The following is a 17,431-nucleotide window of genomic DNA, read 5'->3' on the forward strand; positions in this document are numbered from 1 at the left end:
AATTTACCCCCACAAAGCATACACAAACACATGCGTGCACGTGCACTCCACATACACACTCACACACACACACACACACACACACACACACACACACACACACACACACACACACACACACACACACACACACACACACACACCAGCTGCATATTAGATTGTATATTATAACATGAAAAACAGCACACAATATCACATGAAGCAGTCATGTTCCCTTACGTATTCACCTGTGTTTGTATCTTCCTAACTTTCTATAGAGTCAAGGCAAATGTTTTATCCACAGCATAGCTTAAACGTGCACAGAGATACCAGAAAAAAAAAATCAAATGTGTCACCCTGTGATCACTGTTGTTTCTAGAACCAGAATTTCAGAAATTGAACTTCCAAGACTTCAGCTGCTCTGAAAAAATAGTTAACTCTTTAATGACTATGCTGATCATGTTATAGCATGTGTGAAGAGTTCTGATTTGTTTGCTCAAGCTATTAAATGCTCTTTGCCTGAGGAGAATTTTGTTCCCAAGGCTGACAGCAATTAAAGAGGTGTGTCACCTTTCCTTGGCACTGGTATTTAACCAAGTAGTAAGAAGAACAGCCATCAGTTCAGCAGAGTGGCTTGGGAGTCCTGAACTCTTGCATGGCTGTCATCTGACTAGTGATTGCTTAAGAAGGTACAGATGATTGCCTATACAATAAAAATAAATAAGAAAATACATAATTAATATTATGCTTGCATGTATTTACATTGTTGGGGCTAGGTAACAGGCTGGGCACATTTGCGAGCAGCTGCCTAAGTGGGATTCACTCACAGTGTTATAAGGTCATTATAAAAAGAAGGAGGAAAAGAAAGAGTTTAGTATGGGGTCTGTTTTGTTTTGGGTGATTCTCTGTCTATGTTTTGTTCTGCTTCAGGTGGCAGGTATTGCCTTAGAAGGCTACCCTTCAGCTGTATCCCTCTGGTTATGGGTTTTGTGGTATTTCTTGTTCATCCTGTTTGCTATTCTGAGTTTTGTCTTGTGGGTACGGTGTCTGTATTTTGTTTTTAGTAAGTGAAATCAAAAACAAAAGAAAAAAAAGAGAGACAGATAGAGAGAAGTAAGCTGACTAACAGACTGTCACTGCTGGACAGCAAACAATTGAGCCCTGTTGTCAGTCTGCAGTTTCACTATGCCCTTCCCCACTGCTTGCCTTTGATGCTCAGGTTATCTAGTTATGCTTGTGTTAACTTAGTAGGTTTCTGTCCCATGTGATGGGGGCCATGCTGGTTTGCCAGTTCTTTCAGCGGTGCTAGGAGAGGTTCTCATAGCCCTCTCAAGTGCTAAGCACAAGAAAGCTGGCAAATTCAGAAATAATTGGCCAGAAACTTGAACCTGGGGACAGATTTTCAATAGATGGTTTAAAGGACAATTCCAAATGCTGCTATGGTGCCTACTAAGTCCTAGTTATGCCTCTGTCAGTGTGATAGATTAATGTGTGGTAGTACAGGGTACTACTAAGTATACTGAGGCATGGGTGACCAAAAGGTACTATGCAGTACCAGTAAGTATAATGAGGCAAGGGTGGCCAACAGGTACTATGAGGTACTAGTAAGTATACTAAGGCATGGGTGACCAACAGGTACTACAAGGTTATCAGTAAGTATACTGAGGCATGGGTGGCTAACAGGTACCATGAGGTACCAGTAAGTATACAGTGGCATGGGTGGCTAACAGGTACTACGAGGTACCAGTAATTGTACTGAGGCATGGTGGCTAACAAGTACTACGAGGTACCAGTAAGTGTACTGAGGCATTGGTGGCTAACAGGTAGTACAAGGTACCAGTAAGTATACTGAGGCATGGGTGGCTAACAGGTACTACGAGGTACCAATAAGTGTACTGAGGCATAGGTGGCTAACAAGTACTATGAGGTACCAGTAAGTATACTGACGCATGGGTGGCTAACAGGTACTACGAGGTACCAGTAAGTGTACTGAGGCATGGGTGGCTAACAGGTACTACAAGGTTCCAATAAGTATACTGAAGCATGGGTGGCTAACAGGCATTACGAGGTACCAGTAAGTGCACTGAGGCATGGGTGGCTAACAAGTACTATGAGGTACTAGTAAGTATACGGAGGCATGGGTGGCTAACAGGTACGATGAGGTACTAGTAAGTGTACTGAGGCATGGGTGGCTAACAGGTACTACGAGGTACCAGTAAGTATACTGAGGCATGGGTGGCTAACAGGCATTACGAGGTACCAGTAAGTATACTGAGGCATGGGTGGCCATGCGGAAACCTGAAGTTCTTCCACTAAAATCATATATCTCATGAGCTTAAAATTAGTATCGACCTTGAAATTAAAACAATCTTACTTCTTAATCACAGTTAAAACGTCTGACAAATATAAATATGTCTCAGTATCACTTTAACAGCTTAATGGAAACCAACTTGATGGTATGATTTTGGTCAATGCAATTACCTTGTTCTACAAATCACTTTGTGACCATGTGCCATGACAAACATTAGATATCACAAGCCTTTTGTTTTGTTTTCTGGATTTACTTAAAATAACAGTGCTTTGCACAACTGAGTACTTGTCTGCATTTCTTTTTACTGACTTACTCTGATATGTGCCAGTCCATCCATCCATGCATCCATCTAGCCATAACCCCTTTTCCCCATTTTCCACACTGGTCTGATCTGTTCTAGCTGTAATGCTAAAAAGACTTTTCCTTTTGCTTTACATTTAAATATTACTCCAGTCAAAGTAGCTAAACTGCAGTTTCTCTTCATATACTCAGCATTGCAGTTCATAACAACTTTCTTACAGCATTTCCTGCACTGATTCATTAGATGTTACATTTTTTACCTCTGTTCGGTCATCTGTATATGACAGTTATCACTAAAAAGGCCTGACAAGGTAGCATCAAGCAGTTTCTAGTAAGTACTCCATATTGTGTGTTTGTACAGTTGTATCAAAAACAGCAACACTTTACTAGCCCAAAAAATTACTTAATCCAGTTATTAATGTAGTACTGCTATGCAACTCATCCTTGCTCTTCATAAAAAATAATTCTGCAATAGTAATCTTTGTCAGAATTATTTAAATATTTAATTATTTAATTAATGAGTTTATCTGTTTATTTACTTATTTAAATTTGTTTACTTGGTTACTACACTGAACACAAACACTAAACAACTACATCTACATATGTGCTCTGTAACACTTTACTGACCTGAACAAGATGCATTCTCAGGAAGTAAGATATCAGCAAAGACTAGTAGTGAAAACTAGAAAATGTGCATGCCTCTCAAATACTCCTATTTTCAAGGGCATCCAAGATCTTCCACCATATTTTGAATGCATTCTATGTTTATAAGAAACATACAAACCAAAGGGCAATAAGGACACACAGGGAAACCATTAGTAAAAAGTACAAGAAAAAATGAAACAAGCTAGAATTTTTACTGTGTGATACCTTAATGGAAGCTTATATAATATATGAAAATGACCTGTAAGGACATCAAGTGTTTCACCTGCATAGCTTCTGAATGTCCATGAGGCTTTTTTTTTTTTTTTTACTTTTTAAGTCTTTATGGTTATATCTAGGCCAGTAAAGCATAACCCCACTAGCTGTGGACATGCATGCTTCAACTTTTTTTATTCAATTGTCAGTACACCATATGTGGATAGTTTGGCTATATTTCAGAAACACATGGTCTTTAAAACCAACTGATACACATAAAGATTAAGGAGCCTGCAAAATATCCCAACTAAAATCCAAACAAAAGGATAAAAAGAAAACACAGACAAACAATTCAGTAAAAACATAAAGAAAAACTCAGCCAAGCTAGAGTTTTCACTGTGTGCACAGACAAACAATTGAGTAAAAAATTAAAGAAAAACTGAGCCAAGCTAGAGTTTTCACTGTGTGATACCTTAAACTTCCTGTAATGGAGCCTCATGGGATATATGCAAATGATCCCTTAAGGGCATCAAGTGTTTTAGCTATGTGGCTTTGGAATGTCCATGATTTATTTTATTTTATTTTAATTTTTTTATCCCACTAACTGTGGACATGCATGTCTTGGCCTTTTTATTAACCTCACAAGCACAACATTTTCTTGAAGATTTTACTACGTTTAAAACTAAGGCAAGGCTTTATCATTACATCCCTTTTATTGCTTAGAAAGTCCAATGAAATACAAATCCTTAACTTCATCAATAATTAATAAAACTATTAGATTCCTGGACTTTGCCATTGATTAGTTTTGTCTTTTCCCTAGCTTCTAGAGAGAAAACAGGTTGAGAGATATGAGGGTATACTTGCCATATGCCATACAAGCAAACACAGATTATTTCAGAAATTAGGTAAGATTTAAACAGGAAAAAGGGAACAGATCCTTTAAGATCTGAGTCTGGAAAATGTAAATGAAGAAACTGAAAGACAAAGATAATAGTGAGACAGCATACCTGCTTAACACTTGCTACAGATCTTGAAGTTAATAAAAAATGCGTTTTTTATTTATTTTATTTGTTAACCAGTAACCCTATTAGGCACAAACTTCTTTTTAGGGGTGATCCAGGAGCACTGCATGGTTAAGGGACCTGCTTCAGAATGAGAGAATCAAACCATAAACTGGAGGATGAACCTCATTACTAACTCACAGTTTTAATCCTCTGTACTGCACATCCAGATTTTATACCTAATCACTTACTGATAATTCAGAATTGAAGACTGAACACAGTTAACAAAATAAACAATTTCAACATGTGATCCACCTGTCATTATTAGCATTCCTACGCTCAACTAATGAGTGGTCTGGTATTATAAAAATCCCCATAATGATAAGGGTCTACTGGGAAACAAGTAGGTAGTCAAACTCCTCCTATTACCTACTCATCTGAACAGGACAGATTGCATCAATAGTTCCTTTAACACCATTCATGCCATCTGAAGATACATCCACTTCCAAGATACTGAAGGATCATGACCTAATCCAGAGGGTATTCAAGAAAGTTGACTGCTGAGAGCTTTGCCATAAGGTGCATGGTGAGATGGCCAGTAGCTCTAAGTTACATATCCTGAGAACGCAATTAAGTATATATGATTCCATATTAAAAAGGTCCAAGATCAAAGCAGAAAACCAAAGAATAATCACATTTTCAGTGGTGGTGGTTGTTGTCATAAGATCTGAGGTCTTTTGATGATCAGGATCACCACTGACATAGCTAGGCATGGCTTCCAAAACATGCATCAACACTGAAGCACAGAAGGAAGAACTGGAATTATGAAACTTCTAGAGTGCAAATTTGAATTTATTGAGGTCCTGGACCACATATGTCATGTTCAAGTAGTGCCACTTACTAAGTACCCATCAAGGAAGGGGTGAACTGATTTCATTAGATAGGTGGAATGTTTGCCCCTTAACCCATTAATGCAAGAATCAGGGACAAAGCCAAATAAGAGATCAAAGGACCACAAATTGGGGCATATTTTAAAAACTGCTCTTATAAACTTAGAAAGTTGCTAGAATAACAGATTTTATATTAGCACGAAGGTGGAATAATCACAGCCAAAGGCAACAGTCCACTCGAATATACTTGTTTAATAAAGCGCTTTTCATCCGGCTATTAACCTGAACTTCTTCGATGAAAAACTTTACACAAATCAACTGTTTAAACCCGTTACAGACAATGATCATGTGTTCACATTTTCATTTTCATTTTCATATTACAATGTTTTTAAAATTAAAGCTATCTGAACTGTAAGAACAGTACAAGGCATTGCTGACATCACTGAATTAATTTATGAACATGCTTGTAAAACTGATTTGAAATCATTTTTATCTGAAGAAGTTCGGTTTAATAGCCATATGAAAAGCTTTATTAAACAAGTATATTTGAGTGGACTGTTGCCTTTGGCTGTGGTTATTCCAGCTTTGTGTGGAAGTAAAGTGTCTTTTATTCTTGTTGACCAGTTTTGAGAGGTTATACATTAGGCATGCATTTTCTGAACAATATGAAGTCTGAAACTCAAATATCTGTTATTAATTAATGACTGCAGCCTTGAATGATTTGCCAGAAAACCATACTTTTTACAATGAATAGACCAAAAATATGACAAAAAATCTGGATATTCTGCAAAATTCTGGACAGTTGAGAGGTATGGTAGACCTAGGTAACAATTATAAATTAATCTGTGTCTGAAATGCCTAAAGATCGCCATGAAAAGTCAATAAGCTCTGTTCTCAGTTCTGTTTTAACATTTTATATTGAGCTTTACAGAAGGCTTCTCAGAATTACTGAGTTATAGGCTTAAGCTGGAATGAAAATGTACTGCAAAATGTAGTTATAATGTTTATATTGGTAGGAGGATCATCAGCTTAGATAGTATGCTTTGAAGATGACATTAAAATGGTTTTCTTGCGTACAACAGTAATCATAGCTCACACTTACAGGAGAAAAGAGCACATGGTTAGGTGCCAATGTTGGAAGCATTGCCTAGTGATACCTACAGTCAATAGGGAACATTACGGTAAACCTGAAATGAGATGCCCTCTATGAATTGTAAAACACTGAGCTCACAATGCAATCCACTTGTAAGTTTTTGTGTGCAACAATGCAGTCACACCTCAAAAAAGAGATAATGGTCCTAAACAAACAGACCTCAGTGTTTGCCTGGCCAATCTTACAATCAAAAGCTGAAACACATTTTGTCTTTCACTTCCGAGGGATGGAAAGAAAGGAACATTATGACAAATATGTTCTCATATGACATAATGAATGAGATGTTCTGTAAAAAAGTTATCTATATTGGGGAATGTAGGAACAACCCAAGGTGATAATCCCTAAAATGGATGGCACAAAAAATGTGTATATTCTTCTTTCTAGCAGGAATCAGAAAGATTAAAAATTTAAAGGCAAAATCAGCTTCTTACGCTGTGTAGAGGACAGATGCAATTTTCATGTGCACAGTAATTGAAAGCATCATAACGAATTAATGAGAAATTATAGCAGTCAGATGAGCAGGAGGAAGAAACACATTTCCATTAAAGATGTCTTCCCTGCTGGGGTTCCTAGGTAAGCTCATTCTTGTCACCTTCACTTACAAGGCTGACTAAGGAAGTCCCTGATATAGTCTTCAGACTGTACCTGTTGTTTTAGCAGTAAATAATATAGTAGTGTAGCTGCTGCAGTAGGACCGGTGACATAAGAAAATTTGGAATGCTTTCATCTCATACATAGTTGTGTTAAAATGTCTTCTTCACATATCAAAGAGTAGCACATAGTGGTGGCATACATGTGAGAATAAACCCACAAAGCAGTTAGATGTGGGACTGAAATATCACACTTGTGACATAAAAGTGTGTGTAAGTGTGTGTGTGTGTATGTGTGTGTGTGTGTGTGTGTGTGTGTGTGTGTGTGTGTGTGTGTGTGTGTGTGTGTGTGTGTGTGTGTGTGTGTGTGTGTGTGTGTGTGTGTGTGTGTGTGTAAGTGTGTGTTTGCATATGTGAATGTATGCTTATTTCTATAACAGTACATCCTAGGATCTTGGAAGCAAAACTCTATACACAGTTTGCAATGTCACAATAGCTGCAGATCGCCATGATGTACAAACGTGATACTAGTTGTCCAGCAGGTTACTAACCCTGTGTCCTAATCTGTTACTCTACTTTTGCATGTGCCATGTCATGTCTTTCTGTTAGATAATGTGCAGCAGGTACAGCTAACATGTTCATAGGTTCATAGTTTTATAGGTGTGTACTAGGCTAATGGCCCTCAAGCCTTTACAAGCCTAGCCCATACGACTACCCTGGCATCGTGACACTTGACATTAGTTTCCAGTGCCTCTGTTGAGTAGAGTCACTGGTGTGATCCCAAGGGTGAATTTTCTGTTTCCCATCTTGAAGAGTGTCAGTGAAGTGCACTGTTTGACTTGTATGGAAAGTCTATTAGATGGGCAGTCTCTGGGTTATGAACCTGTCCCTCCAGCACGTTCTGTTGATTGTGGTAATGATGTTGAGGTCTCTGGAGCGTGTGGTATGGAGGGATTGGGATTTCTTTAGATGTAGCATTTCTAACAGAGCTGAGTCAGACATGGCTTTATAAGTCAAGCAGAGATCATCTCTAAGTAGGCGATATGAGACAGAGAATAGCTGGAGTTTTTTGTGTCTGTCCATATAGGACAAGTGTTTAAGGCCTAGGATCCTCTTTGTGAGGTACTTTTGTGGCCTCTCCAGTTGTTGCAGGTGTCTAGTGAGGTACATACCAAATGGGGCACTGATGCGTTCCATAGCTTTGCATATCAGACTTGTCAGGCTAATGGGGTGATAGTTCCCGGGGTCTGTAGTCGCTCCTCCTTTGTGGAGAGGGATGACTATAGCAGTGCACCATTCGGTAGGGACAAAGCCTGAGGTGAGGCTGTGATTGAACAGAGTACACAGGTGAGGTGCCAGTTCACTCTGTGGTTTATGTAGAACACAGCCAGGGATATTATCAGGTCTCATAGATGTATTCTTGGCCTTGGACAGTGCTGTTTTAACCTGTGCAGCAGTAATACTGGGTGCCTGGCAATCTACTGGTATTGTGATTGGTAATTTTGGGGGGCGAGTGGGGAAAAGTTGGCACTGAATCTGTCGGCCAGTATATTGGCAATATCTGTTGGCTCAGTATAGGAGGTACCATTGTGCAGTAGCTCAGAGCAAATCTGGGTATTGCCATGGAGGTTCTTTACATACCTACAGAAGGTCTTGTAGTTGTCTTTACTATCTGCTGCGATTCTGTTTTCATAACTACCATTAGAGGATTTGATGAGGGATCTCAACTTTTTGTTGAGGCTAATAAGGGAGTTTTTCTAGTCTTGGGACTTCACCTTATTCCAAATCAGTTTCCTCATGTTGTTGTAGAGTTTGTTTATGGGGGGGACCAACAGATTGGTTTCCTTTTTCTGGAGGAGAGTGTATTGGTTCTATTGGGTATGGCAAGATCCATGCATTTGTGTACGTGTCCGGACAGTGCACTGGTGTATGATTCGGCGGTCATGCAACTACTCTCCATTTGCATGGGTGCTCTGAAGTTAGCCACCTCTGTTCTTAGGAGCCCAAAGTTAGCTTTGCAGAAGTTTTTCATGGTGGTTACCTTTGCAGGGGGTGGAGTGGGAGAGATGTGGATTTCCAAGGTGATTACTTTGTGGTCGGATCTAACCAGGGAGGAGATGACTATTGGTGTAGAGCAACAGTTGCCCATGTTAGTAATGACCAGGCCAAGGATGTTGCTACCTCTAGTGGGGGTAAGAACGAGCTGGTCCACGGCATTGGAATTAATGAATTCCAGGAAATGTTGGGCAAGTGTATTGGTGCATGAGTAGTTTTCCCAGTTAATGGAGGGGTAGATGAAGTCGCCCAGTATGAGTGTGTTAGGTTGTACCCTAATATTCTCCAGGGTGCTTAGGAATGTGGAGTGAGTGTCTTGGGACACAGTTGGGAACCTATAACAGGCTACAACCTGAATCGCTGTCTTACCCAAAGTTAGCTGCACCTGAAGTATCTTTGATGCATTATGTTGGGCTACCAGTCTGCAGGTGCGCGTATCCTTTATGAATATGGAAACACCACCACCTTTGGTGATTCGGTCCAAGTTCTGTAGCCGAGAGGTGTGGAATGAGTTATAGTATGGTAGTGCAGGGGTGCTTTCTGCTGCCTTGAACCAGGTCTCTGTTACAGCACAAATGTCAATGTTCTCCATTTTAAGGAGTGCTTTGAGCGAGTGCATTTTGAGATTTAGACTTCTAGCTTTGAGCAGCATCACCCTCAGATTGCATTTGTTTGTAGCTGTTATGGTGGTAATTTGATCTTTGGAACACTGCCTAAAAAAGGCACTATAGGGGTGGCAAGAGCCTTGGCCAGTATCCAGAAGCCCAGGGGTGACAGATGCAGGCCATCTCTGTCAATGCATTGAGGTCTGTCAATCATGTCATCCCAGGCAGACAGATACTGGATCCTATTAGAATGAAAAGAGAAACTTAGCCAATTATTGAAATCAATCATTTTCTGCTTGTACTGTGGTATAATTCTGGGTGATGTTATGCATGTTGCTCAGGGATAGGGTCATACCTGCCTGGGCTACATAATCTGAGAGCTCCTCCATGTCTCTTTTCTTGTAGTCCAGGGAGGTACGTCTCAAGTCATTCACACCCACATGTACAATGACATAATCATATTTGTACCTGTTGTTGAAGGATCTTAGTGTGCATTATATGGCAGATCCTGGTACTTGACAGGCAACTGACAGTACAATTGTAGGCACAGTACAGGATTTCAGTAATGCATACAGGTTTTAGTGCTACTGATCACTATAATGCGAAATGCAATACAAATCAGTCTGTAATATTCTAATAATGATGGACGTTCATTTGTTTTCCAGGATTACAATGAAAAGGGCTGCAGGAGTACTGAGTTGGATTTGCTGATAAAAATGCAATCAAACATTTTGCATAGTAAAAGAACATACCCAAAATAAACAATTGCTTATCTAGGAAGCCAGGTTAAAAATGATTTGTGGAACACTTACTTTCAATTATGTATATGTGACCTTTGTTATAAATATGTTCAGTGGTTCTGTCTTTAAACAAGTAGAATAAATCTACTTATAAGCACTGATATTATAAACAAGAGCAAACATGTGCAAGTCTTTTATAAACAGTGGTTAAAGACACTTACGTTTAACAGCCATATTGTTGATATTATGATATTAATGTATCGTATTACTCTTTAGTCAGTTTAGAACCTGTTATTAGTACTTTGCCTTTTGCAGCAATGGTGCTTCCTTTAATGCTACCATAGAATTACATGTATGCACAATATATATTTAATTCTGAAATCTAGAAATGTTTACTGTAATACTTTATTTCATGTATCTATTACAGTTTGTATATTCAGTTAAACAACAAGCTCACTTTCACAGGAAGAACTGTGAAGTGCTAACATTCTTCTCAGGGAAGTACATATGTGAAGATGTAATGTATATGTCACTCACAATATTGCTTTAACAGACTATTTATACTAAAATCAAAATAAATTCATTAGACTGGGTTCTTTTTCATGATGTTAATGAAACTAAGCATGAAATTACTACATCTGACTCGCACAGTTTGTAGTCATAGAGCATTTATGCATTGCAAAAAGATATCTTCCTCTACTGCCATACATGACACATGATCTATGAGAAGTACTTATTTACTTAATTTATCTATGTGTTTGTTTGTCTGTATATTATTATTTTCAGCCATGACCTGAGCCATTTGGCTATAATTATAGTGTAGTTTAATAGTAAGGACAAAAGATATGTTACAGTGTACAGCTTAGCAGAACAAATATGGTAGGGCTTATGGGCACTTAGAGAGCAACAAGGCATCTGTCAGACTTTGGTTTGGCTAAATATGTTAAGTCGCAGTTTAGGGTATATAATAGAATGTACCATTTTAAACATTTGTGTGCACAGCAGAACTGTAAAGTCATTTCAAAAGTGCCGGTCTGAACATGGAGTAAAACACATATTTCTCAGAAGTTATATTAGAATTAAATAAAACCATATAAATCAACTATTAGTCTATTAACATTGTCAATAGTATGAATAAGGTAAGGACTCCTATACAAAGGAGAATAAAGAATAATATTTTATATAGTTTTTAGAAAATATGCTGAATGGAACAGTGTCCATCAATGAAATGTTTTAAGCAGCACAAACTAGAGTCATATCTGTCTAGGAAAAAACACAGATCAGTGTTTGTTCATTTTAATTAACTGATGCACAAAATAAAATATTGCCTTGAAGGAAAGAAGAAACAACCACCAGTACATCCAACAAACTTAATAAAACTCTGACGTCTCAGCCAAAGCCTTCAAGGAGTATAACACAAAGTAACTTACCCCATATATACACATACAAATACATCAATTAAACAATCATACAATTAAAGAAGTACTCTCCAATCTTCTTCATTTAGTCTCCTTGGAGACAGTTGTCAAATTTTAAAATATAAGTAGATTCTTTTAAAAACAACTGTTTCTTGATAAAAGAAACATCAAATCTAGATATTTGTATTTTTTTTCCAAAACAATGCCTTGTAGCCATTTACTTTCTCCATCATGAAACAAACTAAAATGTTCAGCTATAGAGTTATCTGCTTTTTTATTAGCAATATCCCTCACATGCTCTAAAATTCTAGTTTGAAAACACCTTTTTGTTTCTCCAATATAACATTTGTTGCAAGGACATCTCAAGGTATATATAACGCCTTCAGTATTGCAAGTAAAATGGCCACAAGTTCTAAAACAAACATTATTTATTCTAGGAAACATTTTTATTACATACTTGCAAGCCTTGCAGTTGCCACAAGCAAATGTACCACATATTGTCAAACTATATGGTATATTGGGAGATGGAATACTGAATTTACCTCTTACCAAAAAGTCTGTATGCTTTTTCCTTTTCTGCAGGAAAATGCTAGTTCTTTGTTCAACCACTCTGAAGCATCCCTTAAAGATGTCATATATTTCCAGAAATATCTAACTTGATCTATTATTTTTGGACTAAGGCAACTGTATGTTGTAACAAAAAATATATTTTCATTTGTCTCTTTCTTATGCACAGCCCCAGGATATTGTCCATCCTGGTTACTTTTCTGGTGTCCATTAACTCTGTGTATGAATTTCTACCAACTATCATGAATTTTCTTCACATTATAGCCTTAATCATGTCTATAGTTTTATCCAGTTCTTGTTTAAAATACTCTTCAGTATTACATAGCTTATACAAGTGAAAAAAATCACCAAAGGGAATAGCTTGTATTGTATGGGGTGGATGGCAGCTTTCACCATACAAAAATTATGTGCCTTCACTAAATTTCCCATGGACTGAAGTTTTTAAAACGTTCTCATCTGAAATGTCTACTATGACATCTAAAATTTTCAGACTGTCAAATTTTAGTCTGTCTATTATTTTGTAAGTCAGCTATAAATTTACCAACTAATTCTTTCCCTCCCTCAACCAGAAAAATTAGGTTGTCTATAAATCTGTAATATTTGACAACATGTTTATGAAAAAAAGAATTTCTATATAAATGTTCCCTTTCGAACAAGCCCATACTAAGGTTGGCATACATGGTGGGGGCAAAGGCTGCCCCCATGGCAGTGTCTTGTTTCTGATGGTATAACTCGTTAAATTAAAAAAAAATTTGTTAAACAGAAATGGACAAGCTCTGTAATATATTCTCCAGCAGGGCTGTTTTCCCAAAAAGCATCTTACTGCCTCAATACCAAAACTATGCTGGATACTGGTGTATAAATTCTTTACCTCTATTGACACCCAAAACATGTTACAATTACACTTAATAGTGCGTATTTTTTTCCAGAAAATCAAACACATCATGAATATATGAAGGCAAGGTGCAAACTTTGGGAAACAAGTAACTGTGAAGAAACTGTCCTACTTTAAGAAATAATTACGTCCTGAAACTACATGCCTGCCTGGGGGCTGCCTAAGATCCTTATATAAGTTAGGAAGGGACTAAAAATAGGCCATTTTACAATTATCTGCATTAAACTTTTTTTTATGTCTTCCTCAGAAAAATAGCCTAGTCTATAGCCCTTGTGCAACACATTTTCATACCCCTTTAATGCATTTTCATACATAAGGTTATCAACTTTTTCATAAACATTAGTATCATTCAAATGCTCCTGGCACATAGCTAAATATTGGATCTAAGACATGATCACCAGGTTACTGCCTTTGTCAGCTGGCTTAAAAATTAAATCACTTCTGTTACTTAATCCTTTCAGTGACTTACATTTTAATAATGTTGAACTGTAATTAATGTTATACATTTCTGTTTTGAATTTTAAACACTCATTATTCACAGCAAAATTAAGTTTATAAAATTAAATTTTTACTTTATGTTATACTCCTTGAAGGCTTTGGCTGAGATGTCAGAGTTTCATTAAATTTGTTGAATATACTGGTGGTTGTTTCTTCTTTGTTCATTTTAATCCATGCTAGTGTACTGTCCAAGTGTGTACTGGCAGTGATTACCTGGTCTCGAGGGATTTCTCCTCTCTTAGAATTGGTTAAGCCAAATTTTATGGGGGGTGGTGACTTGACCCCCTGCAAAACACACTTGAAATTAGCTTTTTCACAAGTTCACAAACTGAACAGTTCTCCTTGTTGATTAGTGTGCTGTTGATATTCTTTTTTCACGTGTTGTCTATTTATACTATATTTTTTGCACAAATGTGCAGCTGCTCAGTTGTGGTTTAGGTAAGTGAAAATTATATGTCAGAACACATACACACACACGCACACACTCACATGCACACGCACACACACACACACACACACACACACACACACACACACACACACACACACACACACACATGTTAGTGTTGATTCCTGAGACAAAACTAAGAAAAGAGGATGCAGTTAAAAAGACCTAAAGAGAGAGAGAAACAAAGAGAAATAGCTGTACTTGGCTGAGTGGAGTGCAAAAAATATGGAATTTAATATAAAAAAATTAGTAGCAGATATGGGTAGAAAAGAACAGAAGAAAGAAGAAATTATGCAATACAGTGTTGGTAGATATGCATTGTGTTATTATGAAACAAATACGATAATGAACTTCTATGAATTAATTTCATACTCACTTGTTAAACTTTCTGATTTGTACTTTGATGTGGCTAAAATCCGGCCTCTCTGCTGTATCCTCTGCCCAACAACGCCCCATCAAAATGGCCAACTCCTCACTATGTAAATTTGTGTCAAAAGATGGCCTAAAGTAAGGCTTCTGTCCATTCCGTACCTTCTGTACAATCTCTACAAAGAGAGTAAATAAGTAACTTAGCAGATAATATGTTCTGCAGGAATATACTGGAAGAAAGAGTAACCTTTAATTTTAGTGACCAGGAAAAACACTGTCAACTTTAATACTAGGCATAAATTAGTTATCAGAAAATCAAGGATACTCAGTAGTATTTAATAGAAACTGAGTAAGTACTGCCATCTATATCTCCTATTTGCTTGCCTGTCTATGTATACAACCACTTTTCTATACAGCTGCATATTTCTATTTCTAGCCATCCATCTTTTCTAAATCAGTTCATAGGTCAGTGCTACGCTAATTGCCCTTATGGACCATTTTAAGTCTAGCTAATTGTCATATTTTACAATCAAACCCTGCACTTTGTTTTTGTAATGTTAACACCTTACCATTATGCCAACCACTAACTGCAAACTACTTTACCTGATAAGAGTCACTGGGCAGCAGATATGATAATCCTGAATTTGATATCTCAAGCAACAAATGGAGGAAATAGTCTTCTAACCAATGTTGAAGAATATCAAAAAACTTTTGAAGAAAAAAACAGCCTTGCATGATCTCTGTCACTCCTGGCAAAGTGATTAACAATATATAATAATCATTGTACACTACCAGGATAGCATCACCACAGAGTTTGTACATGTTGTTAACAAGGACTGTGTAGTGTAAAACTCCAGTAAAACAACTCTGAGATATACCACACTCAACAAGAAATGGTGTAGAAGACATTACTCCCCATTTGATGGGGTTGGTCTTTCACTGGGAAATGTTTGCAGTAGTGTTGCTGTTTAGTCATTTAGTTGAGCCCTACTGTTTTTGACCTCATGTCCTTTAGCGCATCAAGCCTGTCTGTCAGCAACTGCTTTTTAAACTCATGCAAATTCAGTTCAAAATCAGTAATTCTGTAATGGCACCTTCCTATCTTATCCTCTGCTGACCCTTCTTCTTTTGCCATTGATCCTTTCCATCATCAGGGTCTTCTACAGTGAATCCAAGCTTCATATTATGTAGCTGAAGAATCAGAGGAACAGTTTTATTTCCAGACCTAACAGAGAACAGTCTGGGTTTATTTCTTAATAAAGTATTGATGTATGCACTTGTCTTGCCTGCCATGACATTCTCGTGTTTTCTCTAACACTACAGTTCAAAAGCATTGATTTCCTAGTGCAAAACCTTTGTTACAGTCCAGCTCTCAGACTTATATGTTATTACTGACAAAACTGTGGCACTGCGAACACACACCTTTGCTGACAATTTGTTGTTTTTGCTCTCCAAAATTTTCTCTAGATTGGACATAGCTTTCTTTCCAAGAAGTAACCACATGCTAATTTTATGGTTACAATTATTATCTCTAGAAAGTTTAGATCCCAAGAAAATAAAATCTGTTAGCCACCACTACATCCCATCTATGTGTAAACAAAATTAAGGGATGAGATGAAATAATTTGTTTTTGATATTGAGCACTATGCCAGTTTATGTACTGTCTACTTTTATCTTCCTTAATGGGCTCTTCAACTTTTCATGACTTCAGCCACAAATGTGCTATCATCTTCATATATGTCTTTGTTAATGTTACTCCCAGCAATTTTGTTTCCAGCACCTGATTCATCTAACTCAGACTTTTACGAGATGTAATCAGTGTACAGATTAGATGACTACGATGACAATATACAGTCTGGTTGCACTGTCTTCCCAGTCTTAAACCAGTCATTTACTACAGATTTGGTTCTCATTGTTGCTCCATGTTCTGAATGTAAATCCCTGACAATAATTAACTATTATCCACATTTCTTTAAGAACTTGATAGTTTCTTTATGGTTCCCATAGTCAAAATATTTACAGTAGTCAATATAGCAGAAGTAAACATTTTTCTGGAACGTCAATACTTCCTTGAGGTGATATTCACAATCTGACTGTTGGCTTTCCTAAGACCATATTGCACATCTGGCAGTTCTTGGTTCATATACTGCTGTAGATTAGCTTGCAGTATGTGAAGCAAGTACAGCTGTTCAGTAATCTGGAAACTCTTTATCATTGCTCTTTTTTTGGGACTGGAATACAAGCTAAACTTTTCTAGTCTAATGGCCACTGTTGTGCTTTCAGAATTTGCTGTCAAATTCAAGCAATACTGTAACAGCTAAATTGTGTAGGATTTTAAACAAATGAGTTGAAATTCCATCACTTCCTGCAGCCTTGTTATTACCAAGGCTTTCTAGGGTCCATTTAAGTTCACTCTCCAAGATGTCCATCTCTAGATTATAGAAAATGACATGTCATATATCAGTGATTTAGGGTCGTTCTTATTTCCTTACAAACATTTGCATTGCTTATTTAAATATGGATCCATATCTCTTTTTTCTATTATCTGGCATATTTTCGTGTAGCTACATTGCCCTTTTTTCTTTTTTTTTCTTGTGGCTACTTCTAAATCCTCCACAGTCAGCCATTTTGCCTTATTCATCTTCTTTTTCTATGTAAGATTTTCATTGACAATTCCTGCACAATAACATGCACTTCTGCCCATAGGTCTTCAATTCTTTGTTCACTATCCTCTTCTCTTTTTACAAAAACAGC

General features: G+C 37.3%; 1 protein-coding gene across 1 annotated transcript in view; it reads right to left on the reverse strand.

Annotated features, from left to right (window-relative positions):
- The window catches only part of NPR2 (natriuretic peptide receptor 2), a 2,072,492-nt gene that overhangs the window by 488,672 nt on the left and 1,566,389 nt on the right, over positions 1-17,431 (reverse strand). Inside the window, exon 15 of the mRNA XM_044078984.1 lies at positions 14,685-14,853. Coding sequence (XP_043934919.1) covers positions 14,685-14,853 — 169 coding nt within the window. The remainder of the gene's footprint in view (positions 1-14,684; positions 14,854-17,431) is intronic.

Source organism: Protopterus annectens, chromosome 1.part1, assembly GCF_019279795.1.
Source record: "Protopterus annectens isolate FY-2018-M chromosome 1.part1, PAN1.0, whole genome shotgun sequence".
Classification (NCBI taxonomy): Eukaryota; Metazoa; Chordata; order Ceratodontiformes; family Protopteridae; genus Protopterus; species Protopterus annectens.